The 13,698-nt window shown below is 38.8% G+C and overlaps 1 protein-coding gene across 6 annotated transcripts in view; it reads right to left on the minus strand.

Moving 5' to 3' along the window:
* Positions 1-567: 567 nt before the first annotated feature.
* Positions 568-13,698, minus strand: part of mid2 (midline 2) — a 170,802-nt gene continuing 157,671 nt past the window's right edge. For all 6 annotated transcript variants that reach the window (XM_015029390.1, XM_015029471.1, XM_015029229.1 and 3 more), the window contains 2 exons: positions 4,415-4,622; positions 568-4,104 (listed from right to left, as the gene is read on the minus strand). In XM_015029390.1, coding sequence (XP_014884876.1) covers positions 3,681-4,104; positions 4,415-4,622 — 632 coding nt within the window. In that variant the 3' untranslated portion in view covers positions 568-3,680. The remainder of the gene's footprint in view (positions 4,105-4,414; positions 4,623-13,698) is intronic.

Genomic DNA, 13,698 nt, shown 5'->3' on the forward strand with positions numbered 1-13,698 from the left:
AGAAATTTGTTTGCGAGTGAAACGCAGCTCAAACCCCATAAACAGTTTCACATTTAGTCATATTACAGCTCAAATCCTTGCATTTGTGTGGCAAGGATTTGTAATCAGCCCCTTTTCTCTGATGCCCCTAAAAAATGATAGTCACATAATAAGAGGTGGATAGCAACTATTTACACTTACTCAGATATAGTTACTTGAGTAACTTAAAATCTAGGTGCTACTTTGTGTTACTCTATAACACAAAATCACAACCAACTAAAAAAACACAGCAAAAGTCGTGACAGTAATGTGACAGGGGAAAAAAAAAGTTGATGCATTGTAGATTTTTAGTTCCACAGATAAGGAGTATTTATGATTTGTATTCTTCAGAAATACTTTGTAATTTCTCTTGCTTATGATTAAATATGAAAATAATGTGCTTAGGCAACACTGTTTTTGTTAAGACTCAACATAAAGGACAAAAGACAAGAAGATTTTTGGGATCAGACTTTTTATTGGACTCAAATTCACATAAATAACATTGGTTCATATATATTTTGTACATTATACAACTTTATATAATATATATTTCCCCCTCTGATTTACATTCCTCTCTGGCTAAAAGTATTTCAGTTATATCTATGGAAACAGAAAGCATTGCATGAAGGCAAAGCCGCTCTGTTTGTGCTGCTTTTTAAGGTCCCAGTGCCAAGAAGGAGAGGAGCACTTTTCTTTTCTGTTGTACAAAAGAAAAAACAAAAAAAAAGTCCCAAAGCTACTGAAAAAAGAAAGCAAAAAGAAGAATCTATTGCATTGTTTCTAGGGTATAAACACGGCACTACGAGGAGTGGGAAGCTATTGAAAGTCATTCACCGTAAATATATTTTACTGTACTGTCTTGTGACACAAAAAAGAAGCACTGCAAACAATCTGATATGCACGGCGATGACAGCTTTGTGTAGCTGTCTGGTTTCTTTTTTCCTTAAAAACAGCAACAACAAAAAAAAAACAATAAACAAAGATTGAATGTTTGATTTGATAGGAAAAGTTTTCTGAACCTTCAACAAGGACACATATTCATGCAGTAACCTGGCCAAGTACGCACACTGAGCTCGTCCTCCCAAATCGATGCGCCGTCAAGTCTGTGACGGACATTATTCAACAAGACTGACGGATATTTGAAAATCAAAAGAAACTTAGCAGAAGCCGGACAGAATTCCCACTCGACTGCATGTAAAGTGGGTCGTCTCTAACCATCAAGGCCTTCTTTGAATGATCGCTGATCCGGTGCAACTCTGACAACTCTTGCGCAGCTGAGAGGTAAACTGCTGGATGTTTGTGGTTCCGTAAAATCAACTAAAAACCTTTTTTTAAATCCATGAGATGGGGAAAAGATTTAAACCAACGTTTTCTTGCCTCACAGACTTTCGGACACGATGACATCAAAAGTTGCCAGAATAGAAATGATTTATGAGAGTCAATGCAAAATTCTCATGTGGTGTGATCAGTTTTAAAAGACTATATATATATATATATATATATATTTTTTTTTTTTTCATTTACCCAACATCCAGTGTCAGTTTTTGTCAGCTTTTTTCCTCCGTGCAACCTTTTTAATCTGCCTAAACTACAATATAATACACACTGATTGTCTGGGTCAGCACTGCTACCTGAATGTCAAACCAGAGAAAACAGTCACCCACACTAAGCCTCAAAACCTAAACATACAATCAAACAAAACAAAAAAGAACTATAATTAAATGTGAATAACTGGAGTTAATCTGCTGTGCGATGAAAAATGAAACTATGTAGTGAACTTCCCAGTGATCTGATAATGCTGCATGCGCTGTTTGTGACTCGGAGCATTATGTGGTGTTAAAATGTGCACATATGTTGAGGAAAACACAGTCATGCCATGACACTGCAACAAACAGCAAGTGTTAACCCTCTTCAGCCCTGAAAATTGAATATCAGAGTAAATTTATCACCATTTAGATAAAAATCACATCCCTTTTCCAAAAGAAAGCTAACTTTGCTGTATGCTGTTTCAAAGTGCAATGAGGAATTAAAGATCTTTTCATTGTTATGTTTTGCTCTGGGCAACAATAAGAGTTGCCTGCCAGGTTGTTAGCATTTTGCTGCACCATACTCATTTTAATGGTAAACATAATTCAACACAGTGTTTTCTGTCACTTATCCTCCCCATTATAACCTGCCACTCACTTCTAGCTCTACTTTACAACACAGAGGGCAAATGATGTCAAGTTCAAAAAGTGCATCATGAATAGTTTGCAAAGTTAAAATAAAGTTAAACCACCTTCCTTTCTATAAATACTACTTTTGTTTTTTGTGTTCAATAAGTCTCTTATCTTACAAACAGAGTAGTCACATGATGCAAATCTGCTCCCTGTGATGTAGAAACAAAATCTGGGAGCAACGTTAAAGCTTCCTGGAACCTGGAAGTTTGGACCCACCCACACAAACGGGGCAGATGGGATAAATCTAGGAGGAAGAACAAGGAGAAGGCTTTAGGAAAGCTAACTTACAGCTACCAAGGACATAGAAAACAAGTATTTACAAGTAAACTGCAATCACATGTTTAAATCAGTGTTAGAAATTTGCATCCAAATCCTGAATTAAAACAAACAAATTTTTTTATCTTTTTGCAATTTTGGACTAAGGTGTGGAAGAAAATGCTTATTTTCTGGGAGCTGTACTGAACAGATGTGTCTCAGTGAATTATAACATCAGTGCTGTAGTTGATGGTAGGGAATTTATTAAATCAAAAATAAAATCTCAAAGTGACATTTTTTAAAAGAAATCATACGTTAAGTTTTACTGAGGTCATCTCTAAAGCCACAGTGATGATTTGGTGGCTGAGCAAACTTTGAAAGACATACGACTTTCTTTCTGTTGGCTTTAGTTTTAGAGGAAGATGACAAATATCAGGCAGATGAGCCGAGTTCAAATACGTATTACAATGCATTTCTTCTCAGGAGGCCAAAAATATATATTTATGCAAGCTTTTGCAGATTATGCTCTCATTATCCACAGTAATGAGAGAAAATGGGGAAGAAATCTGCAGCCTTCATGTGTACAGCATCCATTTCATGCCACTCGCTGCTCCAGGAGGAGGAGGCAGATATTTCAGTTTCTAGAATCATTTTAAGTTTTTAAAGAGTGGCATTATAATTTACTGAGATGCACCTGTTTTTGTGGTATGCCGATGTATTTGCTCCTGTTGCACGAAAAAAAAAAAAAAAAAACCTCACAATTTAAAAATAAGACTTTTCTTGTTTAAATTCATGAGACTTAATCCCGCTAGTTCCATCTTGCAGCTTTAAACTTGAACGATTTTCACCTTGATCTCCTGCCCAGGGGGTCAAAAGAAGAAACATAAATAAAAACAGATGGACCTAAAGTGGTTCTGAAAACCAGGAATCCCACCCTGGTCAAGCTGCCTTTGACAGTGACTGCAGGGCATTTGATGAACTTAACACACATTGATCTTTTCAGTCAAACAGACCTTTCCTATGAGCTAAATGAATATGCAAAACACAGAGTGGCTACAAACTAACAGGAGTAACATTTTCCAATCACTTTCAGACAGTAACCCATTCCTTCTTGAGGATCAGAGCAAAGCTCAGTCAAGCCGTCAGTGTCTTGTCAGGTCCTAATCCACTCTTCGGTCGCGAGCTTAGTCAGTGGCAGGTTTTCATCCCCGTCAAGTACGGCGATTCCTGTCGACACAGACCCATTTGCTGCTGCTGCTGCTCTTGGAGATCTGTAGCCACCCCATCGACAAAATCTGGGACAGGTAGTCCTGAGAGAATCATGACTGACTTGTTCCAGATCATAAAAGTGGGAACAACAGGCAGGAGGAAGGAGATTTCGAAAGTATGAATGTGCTGGGAATTCATGGCGTCGTAGAAGGACAGCGAGTTGTTGTCGTAGTCCAGGAGGACGCCGAGCCGCCGCAGCTGCAGGCTCGCCTCCACCAGCATCTCCTTGCCGTCGTGCCGCACCATGAAGTTGTTGTTGCAGCGCGAGAACACCCACGAGGACGAGTTCTTGCCGCTCCACTCATTTTTCGGAGCTGATTTGTAAGCAACGCCGATAGCATACCTGGAAAAAAGAAAGGCTTTTTTTTATTTTAAAACAGATTAGAACTAAGTGGTTCCCTTTTACTGACTTTACTTGCACTTAATCTCAGGACTTAGAACATAGGGACGACTCTTCATTGAAACCTTTCCTTTAGCTGCCAATTAGTGAGAGATGCACATATTTACAAGAGCATGCTCTCTCTGTTTTAGGTTCTGTTTGTGAGTGATGAGTTTGCATAACAGACCAGATTTAAACTCCCCAAAGATGCCCGAGTTTACTGAGCCTACTTGCAGGCTTATATAACGCTCCCGTGCCAGAGCGTGTCTCTCACCATGTGGATGCTCCCAGCAGCACCTCCCAGTAGTGGCAACCGCTGTCAATGAAGACGTTCCCGGCAGCTCCGTACGAGCCGGTGCCGCTGAAGCGTTCTGGCGTGTGGCTCTTCTTCAGCGAGCTCTCGTCCTTCTCCATGGTCAGGCAGTCGTTGGACAGGCGAAGCTTCTTGTGGGCGGTTTTCGGGTCTAACTTGAATGGCTGACCTGGAGAGACAGAGACGCTGCTCAGTAAATGGGCTGTTGCAGAACAAGAACAAGACGACCCAGACTATTTCAGCGAAATGAGTAAAGATTGTTTATTGACTTATCAGGTTTGTGATAATTTGTGGCAAAAGAGTTGATTCCATTTCTTTGCCACATCTTTTTAGATTAGCTTTTGTATTTTGGTGTTTATTTATTCCTTCTATTTCCACTGTATTTGCAAATATATTGACTTCAACTTATATTTTTTAATCTGGTTTAGAGATTTTACAACCCAATGAAAACAAGTTGCTTAAGGTTTGTAAAAAAAAATAAAAAACAACAGAAAAAAACCCCATTAATTTGGATTTTAATAGATAAGAAAATCCATACCTAAGGTTGAGAAATGCATGAAATTTTCATTAAAGTTTTAATATATATGTTGGAATTATAAATAATATTCACAATGTTTCAGTGCAAATTTATTTGAGCATTAATTTCCCTCTGGTTTTATTTGGGTTTTAACAATTTTATTTGATGTCTCCAATAAACTTAATTCAAAATATTACTATGCAAAAGCAAAAGAATCAACATAACTGGAAGCAACAACACCTTTTATTTGGGACTATCAGAGTCAAAGGCTGCTGACTACACTGTTCAGACTTTATTTTAAAAAGAAATGTTAGAAAGGCATGAATCATTGCCCTTCTACTTTATAAATATGCATTGCTTTGCTCGGGGCTGTCACATAAAATCCCAATAAAGTACACTGACATTTTGTCATTGTAAATAAAAATAAAATATGTTGCCGGTTAATGGTACAAAAAAAGCAGCCATCGAAATTACTTGATGCCAGTGCACTATTGAAAAAGTGACTTTAATAACTGACTCCAAACCTGCAATGTTAGTAGAAGAAGCACAACGTCATCAGATATATCCAGTGCCTCGTCCCAGAGGGGGACATTTCTCGTTTTCTTGACCAGTTCTGTCAGCAGCACCGTATCAGTAGCACTTGGGACAGGTGAAAACAACCAGACATCCTTCCTGTCCATTTTCTTTGTTACAAGGGAGACTTTCAAATGCTTTAAAAAGGAGCAAGAGAGGAGCTGACAGAGCTTCTCTGAGGAATTCAGAGGTCTTCAAACAGAAGCAGAACACGAAGCTTAGAAAAAGCTTTGAAGGGCGCTAAATACAACATGAACTGTGTACCTAGACACAGCCTTTTAGTTATGAAGGAGCTAAAAAAAAATGCAATATTTAGCCGTATAGGAAGACAGACAAGAAAAAAAGTAACGTTAGGCCACTGGGCTAACTATTAGTCTGCAGATTAGTACGGTGATCAAAATTCCCAGAGAAAGCATGCATGAGGGAATTCAAAGCAAATAATACGTCTACAAAATGTTCCATCTGTTTATACACTGTGAATGCTAAAATTGTGTACATTTCTCAGATGATAATAGACGTTTTTAAGTACTTATGAATTGTTTTTACATTTGTGCTTTTCATATTTTAGCTAGTTCTGGTCACTCTGTCCCTCTGGCAGATCATAAATCTTTTTGATTCATAATAGTGCTGTCGAGAGCTGGATGTTTCATATGAAACATACGTTAGTCACTTCCTCTTCTGACAATCAACAATTCAAAGTAATATACTGTTATCTATTGGAGATTTGGCTCCGACAAATAATAATAGACAGAATGCTGTAAATTTGTGAACTGGCAAAAAGAGAGGATAACCTGCACTTGGCTGAGACCAAAGCGAACTTGTTTTGAAGCCCATGTGTTTCAAAGTAGTAACAGTTACTAGTTAAGTAATAGCAGAGGTTAAGTATTCAGAAATGACTTTTCGGATCCCTTTAACGCAATAATGCATCAAACTCCTTTCGCTGTTCTACTTTAATCATTTTGTGTTTGCTCTTTGAATTACAAAGTCGCCCAAGATTGTAGAGTTAAAAAGGACCAGAAAGAGAAAGAGCCATGAACCAAAATAGAAACAAGAAGAGGAATTTAAGTTCGAGCAGCAGCAGCAGCAGCAGCAGCAGCAGCAGCAGCAGCAGAAGTGAATAAACAAAAAGTAGGGTGAGAAGTGCTTGCAGAGAACTCACAGGGAGAAACAGAAGAGGAGACTGTTTGAATTACAAGGGCGAGAGAGTCGAAACTTCAAAGGCCCGCGCTGCCTTTGGTGAAAACATTTCATAACAGTGAAGGAAGTCACCCGGCATCTCCCTCTGTTCCTCCAATCACACAGACTTGGAAATTAGCTGAAGGAAATGGCCTTTACTTCCACCGCAGTTGGTAGGAACTGCTGCAATTCAGTGGAAACGCTTCTATCCGGCTGTAAGTATTCAGTTTGCAATGACACCAGTAATTTGGGTGTAATGGGTGGAAAAATTGAGGGGGCCAAACTAGGTGAGTGGCAGAGAAAAGGAGACTAAAGAGTGAGGGAGAGCGAGGAAGCTGAGGGGATAATAGGAGTCTGTAGAAGCGACAGAGGAGCCCCACTGAGCTACCTCTCGGTGTCCGTGTCAGCGTGTGTATGTGGCTTCGACTAAGTCAGTCACATCCCTACCAGACCTGACATTTAACTCTGACACCTCTCATCTCATCTCTCAGCCTCTCAGAGTCTCCCATGGCTTAATGAGCAACACAATGAGGACCCCGACTCCTCCTCTCCTCTCACTATCTGCCCTTCCCTCCTTCTCTCTCTCTTCCTCTCCCTCTTTCTCCAATTCTTTCCTTCTCATCCTTTCTATCCTCTCACCACTCTCAGACACTCTTCTCCAATAATCTGCGTGGTGACTGTGTGTCACCGAGTGTGCATATATGAGACGATGAGGCCAATGTGCTGCTGGCACCCAATTACATTAATGCGCTCTCTTCTTTGAACTGCTTATCGCTGCCAGCGCAGCCATTTCCAAACACTGGGGCTCTGTCATGCCTTTCCAGGGGATGACTCCTGAGAGCTCAGGCTGGGCCTGAGGTTGGGGAAGGGGAGACGCACATGACATTAGAGGACAAGCAGACACACGCATGCACACAACATCAACTATGTGCAAATGTATGTATACAGTATAGCAAGTTCCCGAGGGGAAATGTTAGGAGCCAGCCTGATTCTTGAAACACAGAAAGCCGATCAGAGCAAATTTCCACCATAAGTTAAACGGATGAAGGTGGTACCGCTAAAAGAACTGTTTGGCTATGGTGATGGCAGATTGTTAACTCCAGTAAAAAAAAAAACAAAAAAAAAAACTGTGAAGGTTTTTGATCTGTTTCTCAAACTGGATAAGATTTCCACTTTGTAAACTCATTTCAGATTTAGATTATATTTCACCATAACCTCATTTTAAAACATGTAGATTTGAAAGTGGACACTCGCGTCCAGCAGTGAACAGCAGTGGATATTTAGTTAATTAAATGCTCTCCTGTATTTTCACATTGTAAGGGCATTAAAAAAATGTAATAAAATCTTTGGCTTTTGTGTTACTTAGTACTGACAATAAACTATGATTAAGAAAAACCAAAACCAAAAAGGATTTCACTTTGTAATTTTTGCACAAATTCTCTTCTCATTGGTGCTGAAAACTCAACTCTTCTGTCCCGTCCCTGACAGCAATAGGCTTCTTTCACATAGAAATGATAACGAGTTGCATTACTTTGGGTTTGAGCAGGGAAGAGGAGAAAAAAAGCGCAGAGCAAGAAGCACAAAGAGTGCAAAGATGTTGATGTAAAAAACGTCTCGTGGTACTAACTGATGCCATCGCAAACTGGTCGCGATCTGTCTTTAATCTTGCGTCAAAAGCTCCCGATGCTGAGACACTGCCAGATTCTCCTCTGTGGTGGCCTTTGTTGACATGTAACACATTGTCTCTGATTTGAAGCACCCAGACGGTATCAGAGTGTTGTGATAAATATAAAGTTATCTTAACTTGGGGAAAAGGCTCCGGGCTGCATGTTCAACACTCCGAGTCTCTCAGCTATCGAGCACCGCCGAAGTTCCCACTGCTTCTTATGAGGAAACAGACTTAAACTTCACTTATTATCTCAAAAGGTTAATTAGATTATTTGCCATTCTGTCCCTTCCTACTTACATGTCATACCTGTAATCATACCAAATAAAAGAGTACCTGTTTTTTATTTTTGTCTGTGTCTATCGGTTTTATTGTACGTGTTTTAATGTCTTAATGGTCTTGTTTCTCTTTACGTTACTTTGGGTGTGTAACGTGCTAATTATGCTTCTACATAATTATAAAGAGGCTAAAATATTGTATAATTTAATTATGCTCAATTAAAAAAATCTTTATTTTATATCCTATTTCCAATAAGTTTTTATTCACATGTCTGTACGCAGCTTGCAAGTTTATGTAATGAACTTGTGTTATCTTATTTCCTTAGAACAAATTGCATGTATAGGAAATTACTTACATGCTTTGGCTGAGTTTGTCATTTTTATTCTCTAGCTAACAGAATAAAAAAATAAAGTCAAAAATGTTCAACTTGTTCCCTCGTCATCCAGACTTGAAAAACTACCATATCATGTATAGGAACCTTGTCTCTTTTGCTCTGAGCCGAGTGCTGGACTTGTTGCAGTAAATGTGTATTTCTATGATTCCGACTGCTTCTTATGTCACCGGGGCGCCTTCATATTTGCAGAGCTGCCATGAAATGAACAGATCCAAACTCACAGGGAGGACGCTGGTGTTTGCAAGCAGCACCCGGAGAACATGCCGAATGTGATTTCCTCTGGTGTGCTACACGGCTGGAGGCACAAAGAAGGCATGTGTGGAGATATACAGCATATTAGAGAGAAGACTAGTACAAACTCAGTGGATGTTCAAAAAAAAAAAAAAATTGATTCCAAACCCCTTTCAAATACTCTTTCCATTGTAAACAACACACACACATTTCCTCCGTAGAAAGCGAATTGGTGCCGATAGCAGCACAAGCGAATCAATCATCCTGCTGCACAGCTTTTGCTCAGAATTTGGAACAAAAACAATAAAGATAAGATGGGAATTTGGAACAGCATATTCTACAATCTGGACGTTTGTTCATGGACTATCATTAGTCTGCTTCCACTTTGCAGTAATACAGCAGTAATTAGAAGTCTATCTGGCTGTCTGCAGAGGTGATAACAACTCTGTTATACTGTCTTGGAGCCCTGCATTGTTAAAGACTCAGAAATCCTAAATGGAAACTTGTCAAACACACACACACACACACACACACACACACAAAAAAAAAGAAGCCACATCGACGGCAGGGAAGAGATATGAGCTGAAAGAGGCCACAGCTGAAGAAACGCGTTTGTGCTGTAATTCCATTCCAGGCTCATTCTGCTGGGAACATGCTGGAAATGTTGCAGTGGGACATCCTATTAGTAACTGACTATTTCATCTGTGCAATTTTTCTTGCTTGCATTTTTGCTAAGGGATAGGTTAAGCTGCAACTAACAAGGCCGAGATCGAAAAAAAAACAAAAAAAAAAACGATACATTTTTCTGCATACCTAAACAATCGCTGCAGCAGAAACAGCAGCAGGAGGAATTCGGAACGTTCTCTTTACACGTGCAACCTCACACCGATTCCTGAATCCCTGCTGAACTCACAAATCCACTCATGTAATTAAAATACATGGCTGCCTGCCAGTTGTCTTCTGACTACCTAATTCATATGTAACGTGGTATGTAATCCAGAGGCGCTCCACATGAAACGCAGCTGCACTCTAGTGAGATTATAAATTAATCAGTTATAGAACAAGGTACAGGATGGGTGTGATTAGAAAACTTCCAGGGGATCTGAGTTTATCTATCACATTTTCTCTCCTTTTACAGCTAAAATCATGTATTTGTCTGTCTGATAAGAAGGAAAACCCACTGAGAAGCATCAAGCAAAGACAGCTGCCCGTCGTTATTATGTGCTTCTTCAACTGCACCATGTGACGGTCTGGGAAGGCGTTGTTAGGGAGCAATGATAGAAAAAAAAATTAGAAAGACTTTTGATAGAGCCTGAAAGAAAAACGTAAAAAAAAAAAAAAAACTGAGGTGACTGTTACGGTTCTCGGTGGTTTAAGGTAACTTGAAAGCATTCCTAATTAATATCCAGCTTCTCTTTATAAGATGACTGGCCTTTTCTCAAGTTTACATTGTCAGCCTTCACACCTAAAGGTAATGTCACCTGACAAGTGAATGAAAGTTACAGCTTTAAATTAAGAAATGTGAAAAGCTTATCAAAGTTCATTCAGTATAAAAAAAATACTGCTAATGTCCTGACCAATCAGCGCTGTGCTGAACAGGAGATGAAAATGTGTCCCGGTTCTTAGACTTCCACATTTTTATTATTATGGCTGTTTCCATATGTCAAGGGCACAGTATATATCCAGCTAATAAGGGAAAGGATTTTCAGCAAATGCGGTGTATATATTCTAGCTCTTGATATAATTAATTGCAGAGACAGATAATGAAGTAAAAAGCACAGGCAAAGCGCAAATTAATAAAAGCCATTTTGAATAATGTGGGTTGTTTTCTCAGCCGCTGCCTTAATAAGCTCTGACCGAATTCATTTACAAGCTTAATTCAATTTCATGCTTATGAGCGCAAAAAATATGGTGCTTTAACACCAAACTTAAGATTGTTATCATATTGGCTTTTTTTTTTTTTAAGAAAGAGCGGTGGCACACACCTTCCTTCTCTAATCTTACATACATTGTATGGATTTTTCTACATTTATTTGAATAAATTGAAATCAAAGCTGATTGAGTGAAACATGTAAAACATGGTATAAATTATTTTAATCTTTATTTTGATAACATTACTATTTGCTTACCTACTCCCTTTTACTTTTTTGCAAATTCCTGGATTTTGTAAATGGCTAAAAAGCAGCGCAGCAATGGTCCTGAACTCTCCAAGCCCACATCTGTGCAAAGAGCCATTTGCTGTCTTTTATTCACTCAACGCTCTCTTTTTCTCACTTTTTTATCCACTTTCATACTCCCTCTTTCAGTCTCTTTATAGCTCTCTCAGCTCATTTCTAAAGACAGTGATGTAGAAAACTGGTCACGGTTCACTCTGAGGTAAATGCAGGAGTGCAGGCGCGCTGATAAAAGGTCACACGCTACCACACATGCAAGCGTGGACCCTCGTCTCTACCGCATTCTTATTCATCATGCGTTATTCATGTGTTTTTCAGGAAAACTGAGAGTTACTTTGCATGTTGACCGCGAGCACCTAGCAGCTCACTGATACTTCCTCTAAAGGACGGCATTAGAGCCACTGCTCACTTTCAGCCTCTCTGAGTTCAACGAATGGCTGCTGCGACTGACCCAAAAAGCTGCAGAGCACACCCAGACATGATTGTAAATGTTTCAATCAAAGTCGTTGGATTCCACGTGATGGGATGTAAAGCCCCCAGAAGATATTCAAAACAAAAAAACAAACAAAAAAAAAACAGAACCTCTCAGTTGGAACCAGTCCCGTCCTTTTGCTTGTTATAAAATGCTGCATATAAAGCGCTGAAACCTAATTCCAATGTTTGACTTCTCTACAATACAATCTTTGTTCTTGATTTAAATGCTAAGCTGCACATCCTGCTGTTTTCAGACGTCACTAGATGTAATTTATCAGCCTTTGTACTCATTCAAAAGACCAGTAAACAAACTCAGGTGTGCAGATTTTTACCGGATCTCGTTTAATGCCCTTGGATTTCATACGCTTGTCATGAAGTCTTAAATTTTGTTGGCTAGTGTTGTGTGCTAATGTAATATTCAGGTATGAAATGGGATTCGGTGACATCAACAGTATTGATTTGAATGCCACCATCTAAAAAATGTCTTCAAATTGAAAAGTGTGAATTGGATAAGTATGCCTTTGTGAATGAGGAATAAATTTCACATAAAATCTTCTGCTTCAATTTCCATCTTTTTTTTTTAACCATAATACATTTTTGTTTGACTGTGGCTCAAAGGTATAAATCGTTATGCTGATACGATGACTAAAACCTGTTTGGTCCAACATGCAACTCAAATCTCTATTGTCTGACAACTTGTCAGTTAAACTGGAAACACTTTAGTAAATTATTTGAGACAAAATTATTGGTTCTGTGTTTTGCAGGAGCTCTGATTAAGCCATAAGTGTGTGTTCTACATAAAACAGCATAAAAATAATCTGTTAAAAATAGAAGAGAAGGCTTTTTCTCATTAGTAATTCTGAATTACTGGTGATAAACTGATAGAAGGTAAAAATGAAGATTTAAAAGCGTTGCATACCAAAATACATACAGGTTTCTAACTGGTCAGCCCCCATAATATTTGTCCAGTGTACTTAGTATTTTTCTTAAACTGAAACAGATCATTACTGTGCTGTGTTTACTACATGCATACATTCCTGAGAAAACTGCACCGACCTAGTTATTATCAAATGTTATATGTTGAGAACTCAACATAGCCTTATGACCCATTTTAATCTGACAAAAAGCCTCATCTATTTAAATAGAAATACTCTCTAAAAAACATATTTGATACTAAATAAGTACTTTTCTTGTTTTTTCTTTTGGACCGTTGCATAGTGTGTTGGAAAAGACACAATGGTGCTAACTGTATCATTTTAATACACTCTGAGTTGCTGCACTGAAAAGACAGGACTGTGATGATGATGTGGCTGTTCAGGGTGTAGCTGTGCGTCATGTCACAATATTGTTTGCTTTGCATCTTTTACCCAAATAATGAAGAGCTTAGGCTGAAGGCTTCCTGAGGCAGCTAATCCTCCCAATCAGGCTACAGACAAGATGAGAGGAAAGAAACCTGCTATTACAGCAGAGCCTGCGAAGCGGCAAGGTGCGCAAGTGAGATGTTTGTGACCTTCGTGACCCGTTTTAATCCAAGCTCAGCTTTTATATGAACAGATGGCTAAAGCTGTTAAATCTGAATACTGTGATAAAATAGGAGAGAGTTGGAAAGAAAACAGAAAAAAAACAAACATGTGAGGAGATGGAAACAAACTGTAAAATCTTGAGGATAAACATATGCGTGTTTTTTTTTATCCTGTTATTTTGATGGTTTGTCTAAATCAGTGTTTTTCAACCACTGTTCCGCGGCACACTAGTGTGCCG

Source organism: Poecilia latipinna, unplaced genomic scaffold, assembly GCF_001443285.1.
Source record: "Poecilia latipinna isolate Pla-1442-1.1 unplaced genomic scaffold, P_latipinna-1.0 Scaffold0, whole genome shotgun sequence".
NCBI lineage: Eukaryota > Metazoa > Chordata > Actinopteri > Cyprinodontiformes > Poeciliidae > Poecilia > Poecilia latipinna.